General features: G+C 34.0%; 1 protein-coding gene across 2 annotated transcripts; it reads right to left on the bottom strand.

Annotated features, from left to right (window-relative positions):
• Positions 1–1,103: 1,103 nt before the first annotated feature.
• On the bottom strand, positions 1,104–17,947 carry LOC123279939 (C-type lectin domain family 7 member A-like). 2 transcript variants are annotated; one of them, XM_070494796.1, is made up of 7 exons: positions 17,810–17,947; positions 15,924–16,023; positions 15,560–15,643; positions 11,201–11,308; positions 10,445–10,596; positions 5,277–5,383; positions 1,104–2,449 (listed from the first exon to the last, which is right to left on the bottom strand). In XM_070494796.1, the coding sequence occupies exons 2-7, from the start codon at positions 16,012–16,014 to the stop codon at positions 2,323–2,325; spliced, it is 669 nt and encodes a 222-aa protein (XP_070350897.1). In that variant the 5' UTR covers positions 16,015–16,023; positions 17,810–17,947; the 3' UTR covers positions 1,104–2,322. The 2 variants fall into 2 exon arrangements, with proteins under 2 accessions (XP_070350897.1, XP_070350898.1); XM_070494797.1 differs by lacking the exon at positions 15,560–15,643 and having other exon boundaries at positions 2,172–2,449.
• Between the last annotated feature and the right edge of the window lie 220 nt (positions 17,948–18,167).

Genomic DNA, 18,167 nt, shown 5'->3' on the forward strand with positions numbered 1-18,167 from the left:
TTAAATCTTTCTATCATTAGTAAGAGATATCTCTCTAGTAATTTAGGTTTTCTTTAATATCTTTCAGGAAAGTTCTATAATTTTCTACATGGTAATCGTGTTCATCTTTTGTTATATTTACTCCTAGGTATTTAAAGTTTTTCCTAATGTAAATGACATCCTTTATTAAAAAAACTCTTTATGTAAGTATCCCACTCATACAGAAAACTGCACAGATTCATTAACGTAGAGCTCATTTAATTTTCACACCTGTTATGTGTTAAACTGTGTCTCCAAAAAATATATGTTGAAATTCCAACTCCCAGTACCTGTGAATATGATCTTACTTGGAAATAGAATTTTTGCAGATGTGATCAAGTTAAAACAAGGTCATTAGGATGAAGCTTAATCAAATATGATGGATTTCTTTATAAAAAGAGGGATGTTTGACCAGTGACACAAAGGAAATATGTCATGTGATGACAGAAGCAAAGATTGGAGTGAAACAGAAACAAATCAAGAAATGCCAAGAATTGCCAACAACCACCAGAAGCTCAGAAGAGGCAAGGTAGGATTTATCCTGAGTCTCAGATGGAGCTTTGCCTTGCCAGCCCTTGATTTTGAACTTCCAGATTTCAGAACTGTGAAAAAATTAATTTCTGCTATTTTAAGATATCCAACTTGTGGTACTTTGTTATGGCAGCCCCAGGAAAGAAACACAACACCCACATAACCAGCACCCAGACTGGTAAATACACATTACCAGCACCTGAGAAATACTCCTTGAACATTGTTTCTTTCCAGAAATAACCTGCACCATGGTAACTATTATCCATTCTCCATTATTATTCCTTCTAGGAATAAATACATGCTTCAGTAACTTTTGTCCTACTCTCTAACAGTAGAGATTAGATTTACCTGACTTTGATCTATATAAATAAATGGAATTTTATAAGATGAACTATTTTGTGTCTGGTTTGCTTTGCTCAAAATTATGTCTGTGATATTAATCCACAATGACATGAACAGATACTTTAGATAGAAGAAATACCATAAAGAGATGCTCAGCCTCACAAATAGCAAATTGTAAATTTAAGTGATACAAGATAACCCTATTCATTGTTAACGACTTTATTGGCAAAGTCAAACAGATTCTAACACACTGTGGTGATAAAGATGTGAGGAAGCAGGCACTCTGGAACATTGCTATGTGGAGATGATGGGTGTACAACCACTATTTATGTACTAAATATCTATTAAAATTAAGGTAAATGCCTTTTGACTCAGAAATTACATTGCTAAAGATTTAACTTATAGATACACAACATGGTAAATAATACTGTATTAAGTGTTATTCATTGCAACATTTTTCTATAACTGCAAAATTCTAAGGCAAACCTAAATATCTATTGAAATAAAACTTATTAAATAAATGTTGGTACATTCATTTAGTGTAACACTTGCTGCTATTTAAAAAAAATAAGCAAGCTCTTTATTTACTGATATGGAACAATCTGCAAGATATATTTTAAAAGAATAAAGAAGCAAGACCATTGTTTATAATTATGTAACATTTGCTTTAGTAGATCGTATGTATATGGTTGTACTTTCCTAAAATATCTCTAGAATAATATCTAGGAAACTAATTAAATTTTGCCTCGGAGAAAAGAACTAGGTGATTAGGGAACAAAATGGGAAAAGAGAATTTGTTCATCATTTTGTACCTCTTATATTTTGAACAGGGTGAATGTATTGATTACCTATTCAAATAAATAAACTAAATGATTAAGAAAAAAATAGCATCTTCCACTCGATAAAAATGAATTTTTAATGTTCTCTGATTTATTTTTTCATGACACTTCAAAAAAAATAAACTTATTTTTTGGATTTATTTAATTTTATTTTATAGGAGCTGGTCCAGTGGCATAGTGGTAAGTTCGTTTGCTCCACTTTGGCAGCCTGGGCTTTGCAGGTTCAGATCCTGCGCACAGAACTATACGCCATTTGTCAAGCCATGCTGTGGCAGCATCCCACATGCAGAATAGAGGAAGATTGGCACAAACGTTAGCTCAGGTACAATTTTCCTCAAGCAAAAGAAAAAAAAACAGAGGAAGATTGGCAACAACAGTTACATCAGGGCCAATCTTCCTCACAAAAACTAAAATAAATTTTAAAAAATGCATTTCATATAAAACTTCTTGTTTTATTCTTGCTCAGGTATGTTTTGAGAGATCACAATTCTTCGTAAATCATACATACTTGACTAAGTTGAGTGAATATCCTAAGTTTTTTCTAATAGCTATTAAACAATGAAAATATTAAGACATTGATTATAGTCATTTTTTAATTATCAAGACAGGTAAACTTCTTTTCACAAATGAAATGAAACTCTTGAGTACAATCAGTGGTAGTAATACTTGCTGACTTGATGTGTCCACATTTTGCATTAGGTGTAGTCTGTTGAAAATTCCTGCATCAGAGAATATATTTATTTTAGAAAGACATTCCTTAAGGTAAAATTTGATTATCACAAATTTAAAATATATGTATGTAATTATTTCAGTGAGCATGAAAATCTTGTGACAGATATATAGCTATAAAAATATAAAGTATAATTGTATCTAAAACACATGGAAATATTGCCAACTGACAATGGAGCTAGGAAAGGAGTAGAAAGGATTGTATCAAATAGGATGTATACATAAATTAGATACCTATATTTGAAAGATTCTTTTGAGACTTCTGAAACTTCTGAGAATTGACTAAATATAACAAATTTATTATGTGACACCTTGTAACTAGATATAAAAATATTTCCAGTTTCCCATGATCCAGATTAATGGGCATAGAACATGAATCTCTTATGTTAGCTTTAGTTTATGTATAGAAAGTGCTTATTTGCATTTAAAACAAGAGTGTACCTTTTTTCCACTGAGCCTAATGTCTTCCACACCAAACAAAGCAATAAAATTTTGTGAAATTGAGGAGTGAGAATAGGAAACACGGATTTTAAATTATGGGGCTAAGATGCAACACACAGAAGAAAATGTTACTTACTTTGAATTTTCCCCCCAAATGTTAATGAATCTAACTGATAGCTATAATTTCAAGTAACAAAATTATCAGTGGGAAGTAACCAATCTTCTAAATTCTGCTTGTTATTTCAGTAGAACTCTTAAAGTATCCTGTTATCCTACGTGCTCTTTCATGGTTTTCCTCTTATCTCTGTAATGACTTGTGTCAGTAATGTTTTCTGGTTATCCTCATCTCTCCATTATCTTAAACATTTGGGTGTCCAAGGGCTCAGGCCTTAGATTTCCTGATGATCACATTCCAGCCTCATGGTATTGACACCGTCTATACATTCCTGTGTACTAAGTTTGCATCCCCAGCACAGACCTCTCATCTGAACTTCATAATCATGTAGCAAAATGCTCATGTGATATCCCAGTAGAGATCTAAATGTTTAAGAGATTTATGAAATATATCTAAACTGAACTTCAGAAATTCCCTATTAGAGTTAGTGACAACATCATTTTTACAATTTCTGGACCAAAAACCTTGGAACCATCCTTGACTTCTCTGTCTCCCACACATCTTTGAAATACGTTTAGAATCTGGCCATTTTTCATCAGTACCAATCCTGTCAATCTTCATCGAGACACCGTCATCTCTCACCTGGATGACTTCAGCTAAGCTCCCTGCATCCTAATTTATACTGCCCCCCTCCACACACACACAATCTAAGCTCATCAGAGTACCCAGAGTCAATCTTCAGAACAGGAAGACTGCATTTGTCACTCCTCTCAAAACTCTCCAATAGCTTCTCATTACACTTACCAAAAAAATCAGTTTTTACAATGACCCTTGATGTCCTCATGCTTTCACTCTCGTTACCTTTCTGACCTACTTCTCTCCCCCCCGCTCACTTTGCTCCAGCATCACAGGCCCTCTTGCTTTTTCCTCAAGCATGAGAAATACACTCCTTCCTCAAGCTATTTGCACAAGCTATTTTTCCTGCTAGGATGCTATCCCATCAGGTAACCCACATAGCTTACTCATTCAAGTCCTTGTAGAAACATCACTGTCTCAAGGAGACTGTCTCTGACCACCCTGTTTAAAACAGTGAAATCTCCTACTCTTACCTACAAACACAGAAAAGTACTTTGTTATATAACAAGTAAGGGACTGAATATCACTCCATAGCATTTCTCATCTTCTGATATGCTATATAATTGACTGGGCATATTTGGATTTTCCTCATTCACCCCCACCACAACTCTCATCCCTTTACTGGATTTAAGATCCATAAGAGCAGAATATCTTTGAATGTTTATTCAATGCTATGGCTTCAGTTCCCAGAATAGTGCATGGCACATTATGGGCACTCAATCAACAGCATACTAATTAGCCCATTGATAGTAGTTCATATTGTCCTCCATGTTACTTAAGTTTAATTATAACAGGCATTTCTTCTTCATTTTGTAAACTAATTTCCTTACATCAACCAACTAATGAGAGAGAACTACCAGGAGTATATAAACTTGTAAAAAATAATGGCAAGAGTGGTATTGATTACCACATTAGATATTCAAGATTACTAAATGATTGATTTGGAAATGGATCTTTCTTTAGTTCTTAAATGACACCCAGTAAACAGCTACAAATTTCACTTAGATGGAGGGCCAGGTTTAGATAAAACTTTTTTTTAAGGAAGATTAGCCGTGAGCTAACTCCTGCCAATCGTCCTCTTTTTGCTGAGGAAGACTGGCCCTGAGCTAAAATCTGTGCCCATCTTCCTATACTTTATTTATGGGATGCCTACCACAGCACAGCTTGCCAAGCAGTGCCATGTCCACACCAGGGATCTGAACCGGCAAACCCCAGGCCACGGAAGCAGAACGTGTGAACTTAACCGATGTGCCACTAGGCTGGGCCCTAGATAAAACTTTTATTTCATCACTATATTTTTATTCTTTCATCCAACTATATCTGTCAAAACAACTACTATCATGGAATATACAAGAGAAAGATACAAAAGCAAAATTATATTTTACTGTGTTTGGAAGGAATCTCCATTAAAGAGCATGGAAACAAATAATGGTTTTTGGATCTGATTATTTGGGGCCTGAGATTTGCAGCCACCTGTCCGAGAAGTGAAATCAAGTGGAATTAATGATGGACCCTAATCCCCAAGAATCTTATCCTGTTCTTGACCTCTTCTCTATGAATCAGTTACTGAGGAAAAAAAAAACAAAAACAAAAAACAGAGGGGAGGCTATGAAATGAAAACTTACAGTTTCCGAGATGGTGCTGAGCCATCCTGCCACATCCAGGGATGATTACCTCCTTTTCTATGTAATCCAATCCAATGTTTGTATTTTATCTTTGATTGAATGAAGATCTGTGGGAAAATTAGAACTACTGGTATTATTCAAATTCCCTTATGATAAATGAAGCAGGCACTAATTTCTCTATTGTGCAGAGAAGAAAGGGAAGTGGAAAGGCCTCCATAATAAGTCACCCAAGACTTTGCTTTGTGACCGGATGAAAGGTATTAAGAAAGGGATGTAACAGACTTTTAAAAATGTCTCCACCTGGGGGCCAGCCTCGTGGCATAGTGCTTAAGTTTGCATACTCTGTCTTGGCAGCACAGTATTCATGAGTTCAGATCCTGGGCAGAGACCTACACACCATTCATCAAGCCATGCTGTGGCAACATCATACATACAAAAAAGCAGAAGATTGACACAGATGTTGGCTCAGGACCAAGCTTCCACACCAAAAAAAAAAAAAAGAAGAAAATCTCCACCTATAATAGAATAGATAGGTAAATATGACTGCACTAAACTTAGAATTTCTCTTTATCAGAAGAGATCTTAAAGAACATGAAAACACAAGCTTCAAAAATGGAAATATTTGAAGTACTTTAAATAACAAAACATTTTTTTAAATCAATAAGAAAACAAAGCTATCCAATTGAAAAATATGGGCAAAAATCAAAACCAGTGATTTCACATGAAATAAAATATGTAGGCAATAAATTTGGAAAGGTACCAAGCTGACTTGAGGTCAGAGAAATGCAAATAAAGGCTACAAGGATGTATTTTACAACCATTCAATTGGCATAAATTAAAAATGTCAACACCAAATTGGAGGGATGAGAGAGGTCAAAGAAATATCTTTAAAATTGTTTCAAGAATTATGCTAAAAAATAATTTGATGAGCCAGCCCTGTGGCCTAGCAGTTAAGTTAGGCGCATGCCGATTCAGCGGCCCAGGTTTGGTTCCCTGGCATAGACCTATACCACTCATTGGTGGCCAGGCTGTGGCAGTGACCCACATGCAAAATAGAGGAACACTGGCACAGATGTTAGCTCAGGGAAATCTTCTTCAACCAAAAAGCAGAGGATTAACAACAGATGTTAGCTCAGGGTAATCTTACTCCACAAAATTTTAATAATAATAATAATTTGGAATTATCATAGAAAATTGAGCTTTTATATACCCTATTACCCAATGCTTCTACTCTTTGCATGATTTGTGATGAAAAGAAGAGACAATACATGGGAAAATCTTGCACAGCAATTCATGTAACAATGTGTAAGGAAGGATTATCCATAACAATAAAAACTGGAAACAACCCACATTCCTGTAGAGAATGAGTAAAATCTATCCATGCAGTGGAATATTATACAACATTGAAAATGAAGAAACTAAAATTACAAGTTTTAAAATGCATAGTGTCATTTATTTGCTGTGTAAACTGAAGCAAATAAACTTCCTTGAGCATTGTCCTTATCTATGAAATGGGAGCCATAATATCTGTTTCCAAGATTTTCTGAACTACAAGAACGCATTCAAAGTATCTGAAACACATTTAACATAAAATATCATTAATTATTTGTCATTATTATTCCAATTGGTATATTTTATTTACATCAAATATCCTTATGAATGCAAATATGAAGCAATAAACTAATTTTATTTCCCAAAATCAATGTATTTATTTTCTCTTTCAAACACACTCCAATATTTATCAGTATAATTACATTACACAAGAGGAAAATCATAATAGTTTATGTTTTACTGCCTAGAAAAAACATAAAGGTATTACAGAACCATGTCAAATGAATACAGTAAAGTTGCAGGGTACAAAATCAACATAAAAAATCACTCATGTTTCTACACACTAATAACGAAATAGCAGAAAGAGAGATCAAGAATACAATCTCATTTACAATCACAACAAAAAGATAAAATACCTAGGAATAAATTTAACCAAGGAAGTGAAAGACCTGTACACTAAAAACTATAAAACATTGTTGAAAGAAATTGAAGAAGACACAAAGTAATGGAAAGATATTCCATGCTCATAGAATGGAAGAGTTCACATTGTTAAAAAGTCCATACTTCCTAAAGCAATCTACAGATTCAATGCAATCCTATCAAAGTCTTGACAACATTTTTCATGGCAATAGAACAAAGATGCCTAACATTTATGTGGAACAACAAAAGATCTTGAATAGCCAAAGCAATCCCTAGAATAAAAACAAAGTTTGAGGTGTCACACCCTCTGGTTTCAAAACATACTACACAACTATGGTAATCAAAACAGCACAGAACTGGAAGAAAAACAGACACAGAGATAATTGGAACAGAACTGAGAGCCCAGAAATAAACCCACACATCCATGCACAGATAATTTTCAACAAAGGAGCCAAGAACGTACAATGGAGAAAGAAAATTCTCTTGAATAAAAGCTGTTGGGAAAACTGGACAGCCATATGCAAAAGAATGAAAGTAGCCCATTATATTACACCATATACAAAATTAACACAAATGGATTAGACTTGAATATAAGACCTGAAACCATAAAACTCCTAGAAGAAAACACTCTTTGACACTGGTCTTAGCAGTATCTTCTCGAATATCATGTCTCCTCAGATAAGAGAAACAAAAGAAAAAATAAACAAATGGGACTACACCAAAGTAAAAAGCTTTTTCATAGCAAAGGAAACCATCAACAAAACAAAAAGACAACCTACAAGTGGGAGAAGACATTTGTATGCATATATGCAATGAGTCAATATCCAAAATTCATAAAGAACTCATACAACTCAACAACTAAAAAGCAAGAAATTTGATTACAAAATGGGCAGAGGATGTGAACTTATATTTTTCCAAAGAAGATATACAGATGGCCAGCAAGCATATGAAATGATGTTTACCATCATTAATTATTAGCAAAATGCAAATCAAAAACCCAATGAAATATCACCTCATGCATCAGAATGGCTATTGTTAAAAAGACAAGAAATAACAAGTGTTGGAGAGGATGTGGAGAAAAGGGAACTCTCATATACTGCTGGTGGGAATGCAAACTGGTGCAGCTACTATGGAAAACAGTATGGAGATTTCTCAAAATATTAAAAATAGAACTACCATATGATCCAGCTATGCTACTTCTGAGTATTTATCCAAAGAACACAAAAACATTAATTCAAAAAGACATATGCACCCTCGTGTTCATTGCAATAGCTAAGACTTGGAAACAACCTAAGTCACAATCAACAGCTGAATGACTAAAGAAGATGTGGTGTATATACAATGGAATACTACTCAATCATAAAAAAGATGAAATCTTGCCTTTTGCAACAACATGAATGGAACTTGAGGGTATTATGCTAAGCAGAATAAGTCATACAGAGAAAGGCAAATACTATATGATTTCACTCATACATGGAAGATAAACAAACAAACAAACATATAGATACAGAGGACAGATTGGAGGTTACCAGAGGGGAAGGGGTGACGGTAGAGGGTGAAAGGGGTAAAAGGGAACATTTGTACCATGACGGACGTCAATTAAACTTTTGGTGGTGAACAGATGAACACGATGTATTCTATAGAGAAGTGAAATATCACGGAGTATACCTGAACCTTATATAATGTTATAAACCAATGGCACCTCAATAAAAAAAAAAAAAAAATTCAACTTTTCTAGGTCTCTGAAGAAGTACTAAAATTAAATGTCCATTAATTCTTTGATTCGCATTTTTTGCTAGACTCAGAGGAATACATAAATGTATAAAAGTCAAAACCTGCTTTCAAATAGTGTATTTAAGTCACTGCTTTAATGACATTCTTCGGCTTTGTAAAGCAGCAAAAGACTGAAAACCCTAAAGCAGTGGTGTGAGAGTTATGCTGCTCAACAAAGTCTGTTGCAGGTGTTGTGGAGTGTGTCAGTATTCCAGATTTACATACTGATAGCAAAGTTATCATGAAATCAGATAAGACAGTATGAGGCCTATCTATTGCTCTAATCAACAGCAAAATTTTCCAGAAATTTCAAGGGAGATAGAATAGTTCATAGAAACACAGGGATGACAGATATAAGCACTTCCACTGAAACTCTGAAGTTCAGAAACTTCAGTGGCAGGAATAAAACTGAAGTGAACAGAATTGGAAATTACAAAGAAAACATGGATTATAAATAATGTTAATTTCCTGAGAGTAGACAAAACTCATATCATTTAGGAATTGATTAATAACAACTGAGGTTGAAATTGATCAAGCTACTTATCAGCTACATCTGGATTTTTGTATTTCTTTGACTTCATATTCTACTATTCATTCATTTTTTATAATGAAGAGTGATTTATTCATACTACTATTTTAATAACATAAGAATTCTATACATAAGAAAACATACGGTTTTTAACTCATCCTTCATAAGACACTAATAGAAATGTCATTGCTGAGACTAAATATTATAAATGCAGTTCAGTGCCTAAATTGAATCACCAGAAGGAAAAATACAGAATCTGTTAGATTGGCTTTATATTCCCCAATTTTATAAGTACTGGCAAATTTGGTCTAGATTTCCTCTCCTAGAAGATAGAGACCCTCTCTCGTTCTGAATTGTGACTGAAACAAAAATTCATCTTTGAAGAATCATTCGAGCTATATTTATTCTCTTTATTTTTCATTCCATATTTTCCATGGAAGGAAAGTGAGAGACTCATCTTCCCTTAGAACTGTGATGCCTCCCAAATATTGATGACAGAAGACTAGAACTCAGTACAATGAGACACTGTCTCTTTTAGACTGCTCATATCATTGAAGGAAGATTTTCTTTTGCCCTGTAGTAGCACCAAGAGGCTAAAATCTCAACAGTCTGATGTATACCAAAATGTAAAGATGCAACACATATAATAAAAAGACTGAAAGTTATTCCATGGCGTCCACAGTAAAGCTATATCTCTTGTTTTAAAACAATGATTCTTCCAAGATTTTGTTGCACCTGTGTCCCCTCCTCTGCAGGTACATCAGCTCCAGAATGTACAAGTGCTTCAACCCAAATCAGTCAAATAATATTGGAGCGAAATTTAACCGATTATCCTAACTCAAGACATATGAACCTCTCATAAAGCACCTGCTCAGGTTTAATAAAGTGAACATACCTGCTCCTCTTTGTCATCAATCTTAATGAGACTGGAACCCAGGCCTTGGCATGATGTCTTACTCTCATCCCAAGTTTTCTCTTCTTTTGAAAAATAGTAACAGTTTTTTCCACAGCAGGACCATTTTTCTTGACATGGGTCATAGTCTTTACCTTGAAAACAAAAGCCACCATCATCTACAACCCCAAGACCATTTAGAGACCTGTAATTTCTACATATTTCATTGCTTACTTCAGACTGAATACCAGAGAATAGGTGATGTCCCTGTATCCCAAAAGTCTACGTTAGGAATAGCTCTTCTGCCAAATTCTGCAGGTAAGAATACTGTTGAGCTAGATGCTGCCTCTGACAGACCCAAGGCCACTGTGAAGATGGCCCTGAGAAATCTTGACTTCTCGAGTACAAACAAACTGCAGCAATATGGAGCAGTTCTCCGCAGGAAGAAGCCCATCAAAGTGAATATTGGGAATGGTATTAATTCAAAGAGATCTATACTGGGGAAAAATCATCCACAAGCATAAAATAGTCAAATAATCAAATCAATACAACAATATAATAGGGGCTTGTTACTTTGTGAATGTCGTGTTCAATTAGCTATAACAAATAAAATGAATTTGGTGAGAAAAGGTGAGCAAAATTAAATGTCCTGACAAAGTTCTATGAAAAGTTTTAAAATTACATATTGAAATAGGACAGAAGGGGATAATTCCATGAAAAAATATCTGTAAACTGTCAGCTTAAGTATTTAGTACATACCGGTACTACTTGGCAAAACTGAGTGATTTTCAACATCTAGTGAGGAAGTATTTTTTTCTTTTGCGTCTTTCATATCTCTTCTTTTGCCCTCAGAAGAGTTCCAAAAATCTTCAATCCATATTAAAAAATTAAGATCATGAATGGTTATAATACATCACTTTATTATGATCATTTCGTCTAATTCTAAATTACAAAGTAAATGATGTTGACTAAACGGAAGTACAGTCAGAGAAAATGCAAGGTTAAAATATTTTCAAATGGAAGAACTTAAAATGGATTTTTATATATAACTATATATTATGTTTTAAAGTATGTAAAACAGTGATACACATTTATAAAGGGGAAAATATAAACTGAAAATAAGAAAAATACTAACTGATTTTTATGTTATCTACCCTTTAAATAAAGATTTCAAAGTTTGTGAAATTTAGTACTCAGTATTTTATTTAGTATTTGGTATTTGCATTTAGAGCTAAACAAAAGGATTTGGATCTGTTCAGTATAAATTTATAGTGGAGTCAATGAGTATACAGGGGAAAGATCTCAGACGGCTAGTTCTAACGTGCAAAAAGAAAGTCAAAAACCTCTGAAAGATATAGAAACCTCTTCCAAAAACTCTTGAATAAAAAATGTAAGAACATGAAATGTATGGCTCTTTAAATGTATGAACATTTTTAAAAAATCCATCGAGGATTTCTGACACAACTGGGAATCTTCTTTTCAAATTCTGCCACCACCCACCATCATTTAGCCAAATTCAATGTCTACTTGTAAAAATCAAACAGCACCAATTGCACAGTCTCCTAATGCCCTCAATTATAGTGTATAGAATTATTGCTTCAATTCAGCAATTCTTTCCAAAGTTCATATTCTGGACCTGATTTAAAAAGACACGTCCAGACATCTGTTTCCTAAATACTACCATTTACTGTGATTAATCAATTCCCTTCTCCTTTTCTTTTCGTCTATCCAACGCCATTTAATAGACAAGTAATTTTGGCAGGGCCTCCAACAATCATGCAACACAGTCTTTTTGCACATCTGAAAATAGCCAACTCTGAAACACTCTATCACTGGCCATCTCATCTCCACACAAGCTTCTGGAAGTCAAATGACAAAAAGTCACAAAACTGTCAGATACAGATTAATGTTCATCACCATTTCGCTCCTCAGTACTATGCAGTATACTTGAGACACATCCTTTTCTCAGTTCAACAAGTATTTCAAGTATTTAATCTTTCCCTAAATTATCTAGTGTACTTCTGACTCTCTCTCTCTCAGAAGATGACCTCATCTGCTACTCCACATAGAAACAGTCACCATCACGCATAAGTTCCCCTCTCCTTCTCGTTTCTCCTCCTATAAAAGCACAGATATCCATCAATCCATCTCAGAAAAAATATTGCATCCCATTGAACAAATCTGAAACTCTCACCCCTAGTCTGCATTTCATCCACTATTGCATCTTTAGTAAACATAATCTCCTATTATTCTATTTCTCTCCTGAATCCTCAATAATTTCACTCTAATGTTTCCTTCTGTTGCATATGATCATCTCAAATTACCTTTTCCACAAAAATTCTTATCCTTTATTTTCCATATCCTTTATAACAGAGTTGTTTCTTTTTAGCTTTTAGATCTTGTGTGCCAGGATAAGATTATTCATAATCTTTTCTTCATGAGACACTCTCAACATTGCTCAAAGAAGCTTTTCTCATTTATTTAATGAGTCAGTTTGTTAATTAGTTACCCAAAACTGTAGCTATGACCTTAACCATTACATTTATCTGTTTTTATATTTCATTCCATTCCGTCCTCCTGCCTCTCTCAAACTGTGCAACTGAAACCCGTTGAAATTGCTCCCCTGATACATTTTATATACAGTTTTAGTGTTTCTTTATGTATTTCCTGAAATTGTACTATTTTATTTGCTTTTAACTTGTTAACCTGATACAAAGATATTCTGGTATAGAATCATTTTTGAAATTTACTCTTTTTCATTTCATATTATCTTGCTAAGATTCATCCACAGTGTTGCGTTTCACTGTAGTTCATTTGTTTTGATTGCTACATAAATTCCATTTTGTGAATAAATTACAGAGATTTTACTCTCCCATTAATGGTTTTTTGTGTAGTTCAGAGATGTTTGATACTGTGAAAATCACTGCTATGAACATCCCTGTAGATGTGTGTAGCTGTACGTGTGCAAGGATTTCGTTTGGATATGTACCTGGCATTAGAATTGCTGAATCATGTTCAGCTTTAGAAGATAATACCAAACTGCTTTAGAAAGTAGTTTATCCATTTATATTCCTTTTAACAGTGTATGAGATCATGTGGTTCCACATAATTTCAAAACTTGGTAAATTTTTTGCTTAGCCTTAATTTTAAAAGTAATTTTCTATGTTTACCGTCTCTGCTTCCTAATCTTCAAATAAATTTTAGCCGTTGCAATCTGGCTTCAACCATCCCCACCATTCCACTGAATCTACTCTAACAAATATCATTAGTGGCCTTTCCCTTGCCAAACTTAACAAGCCATTATATTTTTTTCAATTATATGACTCGATCTCCCTGTACTATTTGGAACCATTGACTATCTTTAGCTTACTCTCCATGATGGCATACTGTTTTGGACTCCATCATACTTGTCTAACCAAAGCATCATTTTTTTTCACCATTTACTCATCTTTCACCTACTTCTAAATGTTGATTTATCCTAACAATCATAATCTACTCACCCTGTTTTAACAAGGCTTTCCATTGTCTGGCTTCTATATTCCTCTACCATGTCTTCAAATACTTGTTATATTACTTGATGGATCAACAATTCCCGTCTCTAATCTAGGCATCGCTCTTGATCCCCAGACACTTACTCCTACCATACACATGCTGATGGTCTATATGTACTTCCAAAAGTTCACTCTGGATACACAGACCAATCTCTTGTCGTCAGCAGTGATGTGTCACAAGTGCATCAGTCTTCACCATTATTAACACACACACACACACACACAAAGTCATAGCCTAATGTTCGTCTCATGTTTTCGATAACATTTAATGAAATATATTCACCAAGGTGTGTAAACCTGATACGAAATGGTATCACTGATTCCCTTCTCTCCCTTACCCATTCAATTAAACTCATATTCTAGCAATTCTACATCTTCAACAATTTTCAAATATGTTCCCTACCCTTCATTACTTCTTTCATAACACTAAATCACACAGCCATTGTCAGTAACCCTGATTCTTGAAAAAATCTCTTATCATGCCCTCCCCACTCACTTTATCATCTACTCAGACTGATATTTCCAAAATCCATATCTGCTCATGTGACATGAGTCATGTTTTCCCCTCACATAAAATTTTCTAACAATTTCCTTTCTTTTTAGGGCAAATCTAAAATTTCTTAATATGGTACAAAAGATTCATGAAGTTGTGTATTTAGCCAAACCTGTCTCTAGCCACTTTTTTAATTTGCCTAGAAACTGAAATTCTTCTAAAATATAAATCTGTTCTTTTTTCATGTTGTTCTCCACTTGAATGAGTCTTCTCTACCCTGAACCTCCTGACTCATTCCTAACTGTCCTTTGCATCATATCAATGATTATCTCCTACAGAAGTGCTTTCTTGACCTCAGCATGTTATATGCCATTCATGTGGTGGCTTCATGCCATTAGCCTAGCACCAGTAATATTTTATTTTAAAAACTGGTTCATGTAAAAAGAAATCTTCCCCCTTAAACTGAAGTCATTGAGAGCTGACATTTTTAAAATGTTGCTACCATAAATAGTTCCCGATCCATAGAAGATACTCAAAATTGCTTGCAAAATGAGTGAACCAAAGAATTAATAATCATCAGGAAAAAGATGTTGAAAGCCAGTGTTGTGTGCAAATTTTTAAAAATTGACATGAAATATATCAAAACCGATGGATAACATTTAATGATATAGAAAATAGATCGAGTTTATTTTCCTTTGTGATTTAAGGAGTATCTCAGTATTATAAGGAATGTAATATTCAAATAAAGATTCCTCCAGTTCTCTGGTCATATGGAAAACCTCATTCTATGTGCAAAATAAGTTAGAATATATATGTAAACCTTACTGTACATATCAGCAAAATTTTTGTGCTGTTACAGTTGTCACATTATTTTGTGTGGCATAAAATCTAAGTGATAGCAAAATAATAAAATCATCATCATCGTCGATATCATCATCAATACCATCATGACTACTAATATTTTTATAGAATTTATAGTTTACAAAGGTTCAGCAGAGGTTCAATAGTTATAGTACCTCATTTTTTTATCTTGGTTCACTGTTCTCATAAGAAATGTGTGTACCTGATACTCACACATATATCCTAAGCCTGTGATAGCCAGCAGGAGAAAAAAACATATGATTCCCAGGATTATTGCAACACCACGCCATGGAAATTCTGTACAAGATCAAAAAACCAAAATATATAGAAATCATTGAGCATAGCAAAACTCTGAATTTGACCAAAATGGAAATTTATTCTGGAGTTAAAGTTAGTATCAGTATTTATTGTGATCACATATCTCATTGAACATTACATATAAATATACCCCTCAGTATATAAAGAACTAGGCATATAATATAAATATATATGGATACAATTATCATGATTTCATATTTTCTTACTTGACATTATAATGTTTTCAGAAAACAGGAAAACAAACGGAAAAAAACTTTACCTCCTTTTTTGCATGTTGGATGTCTTTTGTTCCTCTGTTTCTTTGAATATGGGAGTTTCAGTTCCGTGTATGTCACTCTCTCCTCGCTCATTTCTGAGGGCTGCAGCAAAGAATACAGCAAGAGTCTTTTGCAATGCTTAATAAGGTATAAATAATAACATTGAAAATGACAACATTCATCATGAACGAATAGGGAGAGCTAAATGAACAATCAGTAGGAGAGTCTGAAATAAGTGATTTAAAGTAACCATTTATCTGGGAATATCAGGAAAAATGATTTAAATTTCGCTTTGTGATGCCTTACAACAGAGGTCTTACACAATTAAATAATGGTCCATTACAGTTTATGGGCATGTCATGTTAAGCTTTCACTGTTTTTAAAGTGAATTCATTGCCACAATTTAAAAATTGATATATTTCATACTCATGAAGAATCTAGATATATATCTTCTCTTGAAAAATTATATTTGGTCACTTAGTGCCTGTATTATGCCCAAACGGCAACTATATTCTAACACTAAATAAATAGACTAAGCCCCCTTTAGGAAGGACAAACAGATTCCAATTTGATAAACCTGCCAACCAGCCATATTGCCTTATGCCAGACCCCATTCAGTTGTTTATATTACCCCTTGAAACTTACAGTCACTGGAGTCATGACTTCTCTCTAAGAGTGTGAGAAGAATGCAGGTATCATGAGATTCAAGGAAAGGGGGTTTAGAAAGTGACATTAAACGAGCAAAGCATAACTTGTAATTCTAACGACAACGCTGCACAGTGATGATTTTTCTTCAATTAATACATGAGGAAAATGAAGTCTCAAAGCATATAAATACTATCCCTAATTTCAGACAGCCAGTAAATGATTGTCTTTGGTTCAAATAAATAGACATAAAATATATATTGAAGTATATTTTATATACAAATATGTAGTATACAGAAATATAGGTTTAGTTGACATATATATTATGCATAGTTTATTTCTACTTATCCAAAAATATTATCCTTCACTTATACTTAGCTTATATAAACAATATTTTTACAAAAATACATAATAACCTCTCTCCTGGAAATATAAATAAATAGTGATTAAAAAGGAGAAACATTTTTCCCAAAATAATATTTTTGGTAACTCTGTAGAAAGAACCAAATAACTGTTCTTCCTAAATGGATTTGATTCTTGGGTTATTAAAATAACTAAATATTTCACCACTTAATTACTTCATAATTTGAGGAAACTTGAATAATCATTAATGATGATAAAATGTATACACTACCATTTGTTTTTCAATAAGTACTCTGTCTACCACAATGCCAGATTATAAGATAAATCTTGTTTTAAGGTCATGTTTTCCTAGGTAATTAGTTTTTGTTTAGTTATTTTTAAACTGAATGTCTGCATACCAAAGCAAGAAAACACATTTGTAAAATAAAAGTGGATTTATTTTGATAGAAAAATAATCATATTATCAAAGCATCGAAACTTTTCCTATTACATTTCAGGATGAGGGAATTTAAGCTTTGGATATTCATTGCTAACAAGTTAGGTAGCACCCATAGAAGAGAGAGAAAAAAACAAAGATTTATATCATCTAAAAAAGAATTAAATATTCCCCAAAACGTCTGAGGATTTTTAAAACATCATATTCTGCATAGCAAATATTTTGACCCACTCTCATTCTGATCCATTCCTGTCTTTACCTGTAAAATAAAGTTAACATTAGATATTAACTAACATGATCCCAAGATCAGTTATTTTCTGCAACGGTCCAAAGCCCTCCCAGCTTTCTCCATAACTTCCCCACAGCAAATCCTACTTTATCCCTCTGAGCTCAGCAGTGTCACAGCAGAGGCTTAGGCCACACACCCACATTGGCCGATGATACCTGCGTCTATGCCCTGGGATTTCACCAGCTGGAGAAAAATCTTGGTCAGAAACACAGCTAGATGTGCTGGCTCTGCGGGCCTTTCACCTCTGCTTTGAGACTAGGAGGCACTTGTTGATATGAAGGACTGCCTCTCAGAGATCATGTCAGAAGAAAGATAACCAATGATTGTATGACATTAGATATTCCCACACAGAAGTTTTCTGCTAGTCTCAGTATCTCGTTTACTACTACACTCTGTGTCACACTAGTGTCACAGAGAACTGAAACCCCAAATTTTATGGTCATTTTGTGGATCAGTTCAAACCTGCACTTTAGCAGTTACCATAAAGCTCGAAAAAGTTGGCATCCCGGAATC

The sequence above is a fragment of the Equus asinus genome, chromosome 22 (genome assembly GCF_041296235.1).
Source record: "Equus asinus isolate D_3611 breed Donkey chromosome 22, EquAss-T2T_v2, whole genome shotgun sequence".
Lineage (NCBI taxonomy): Eukaryota > Metazoa > Chordata > Mammalia > Perissodactyla > Equidae > Equus > Equus asinus.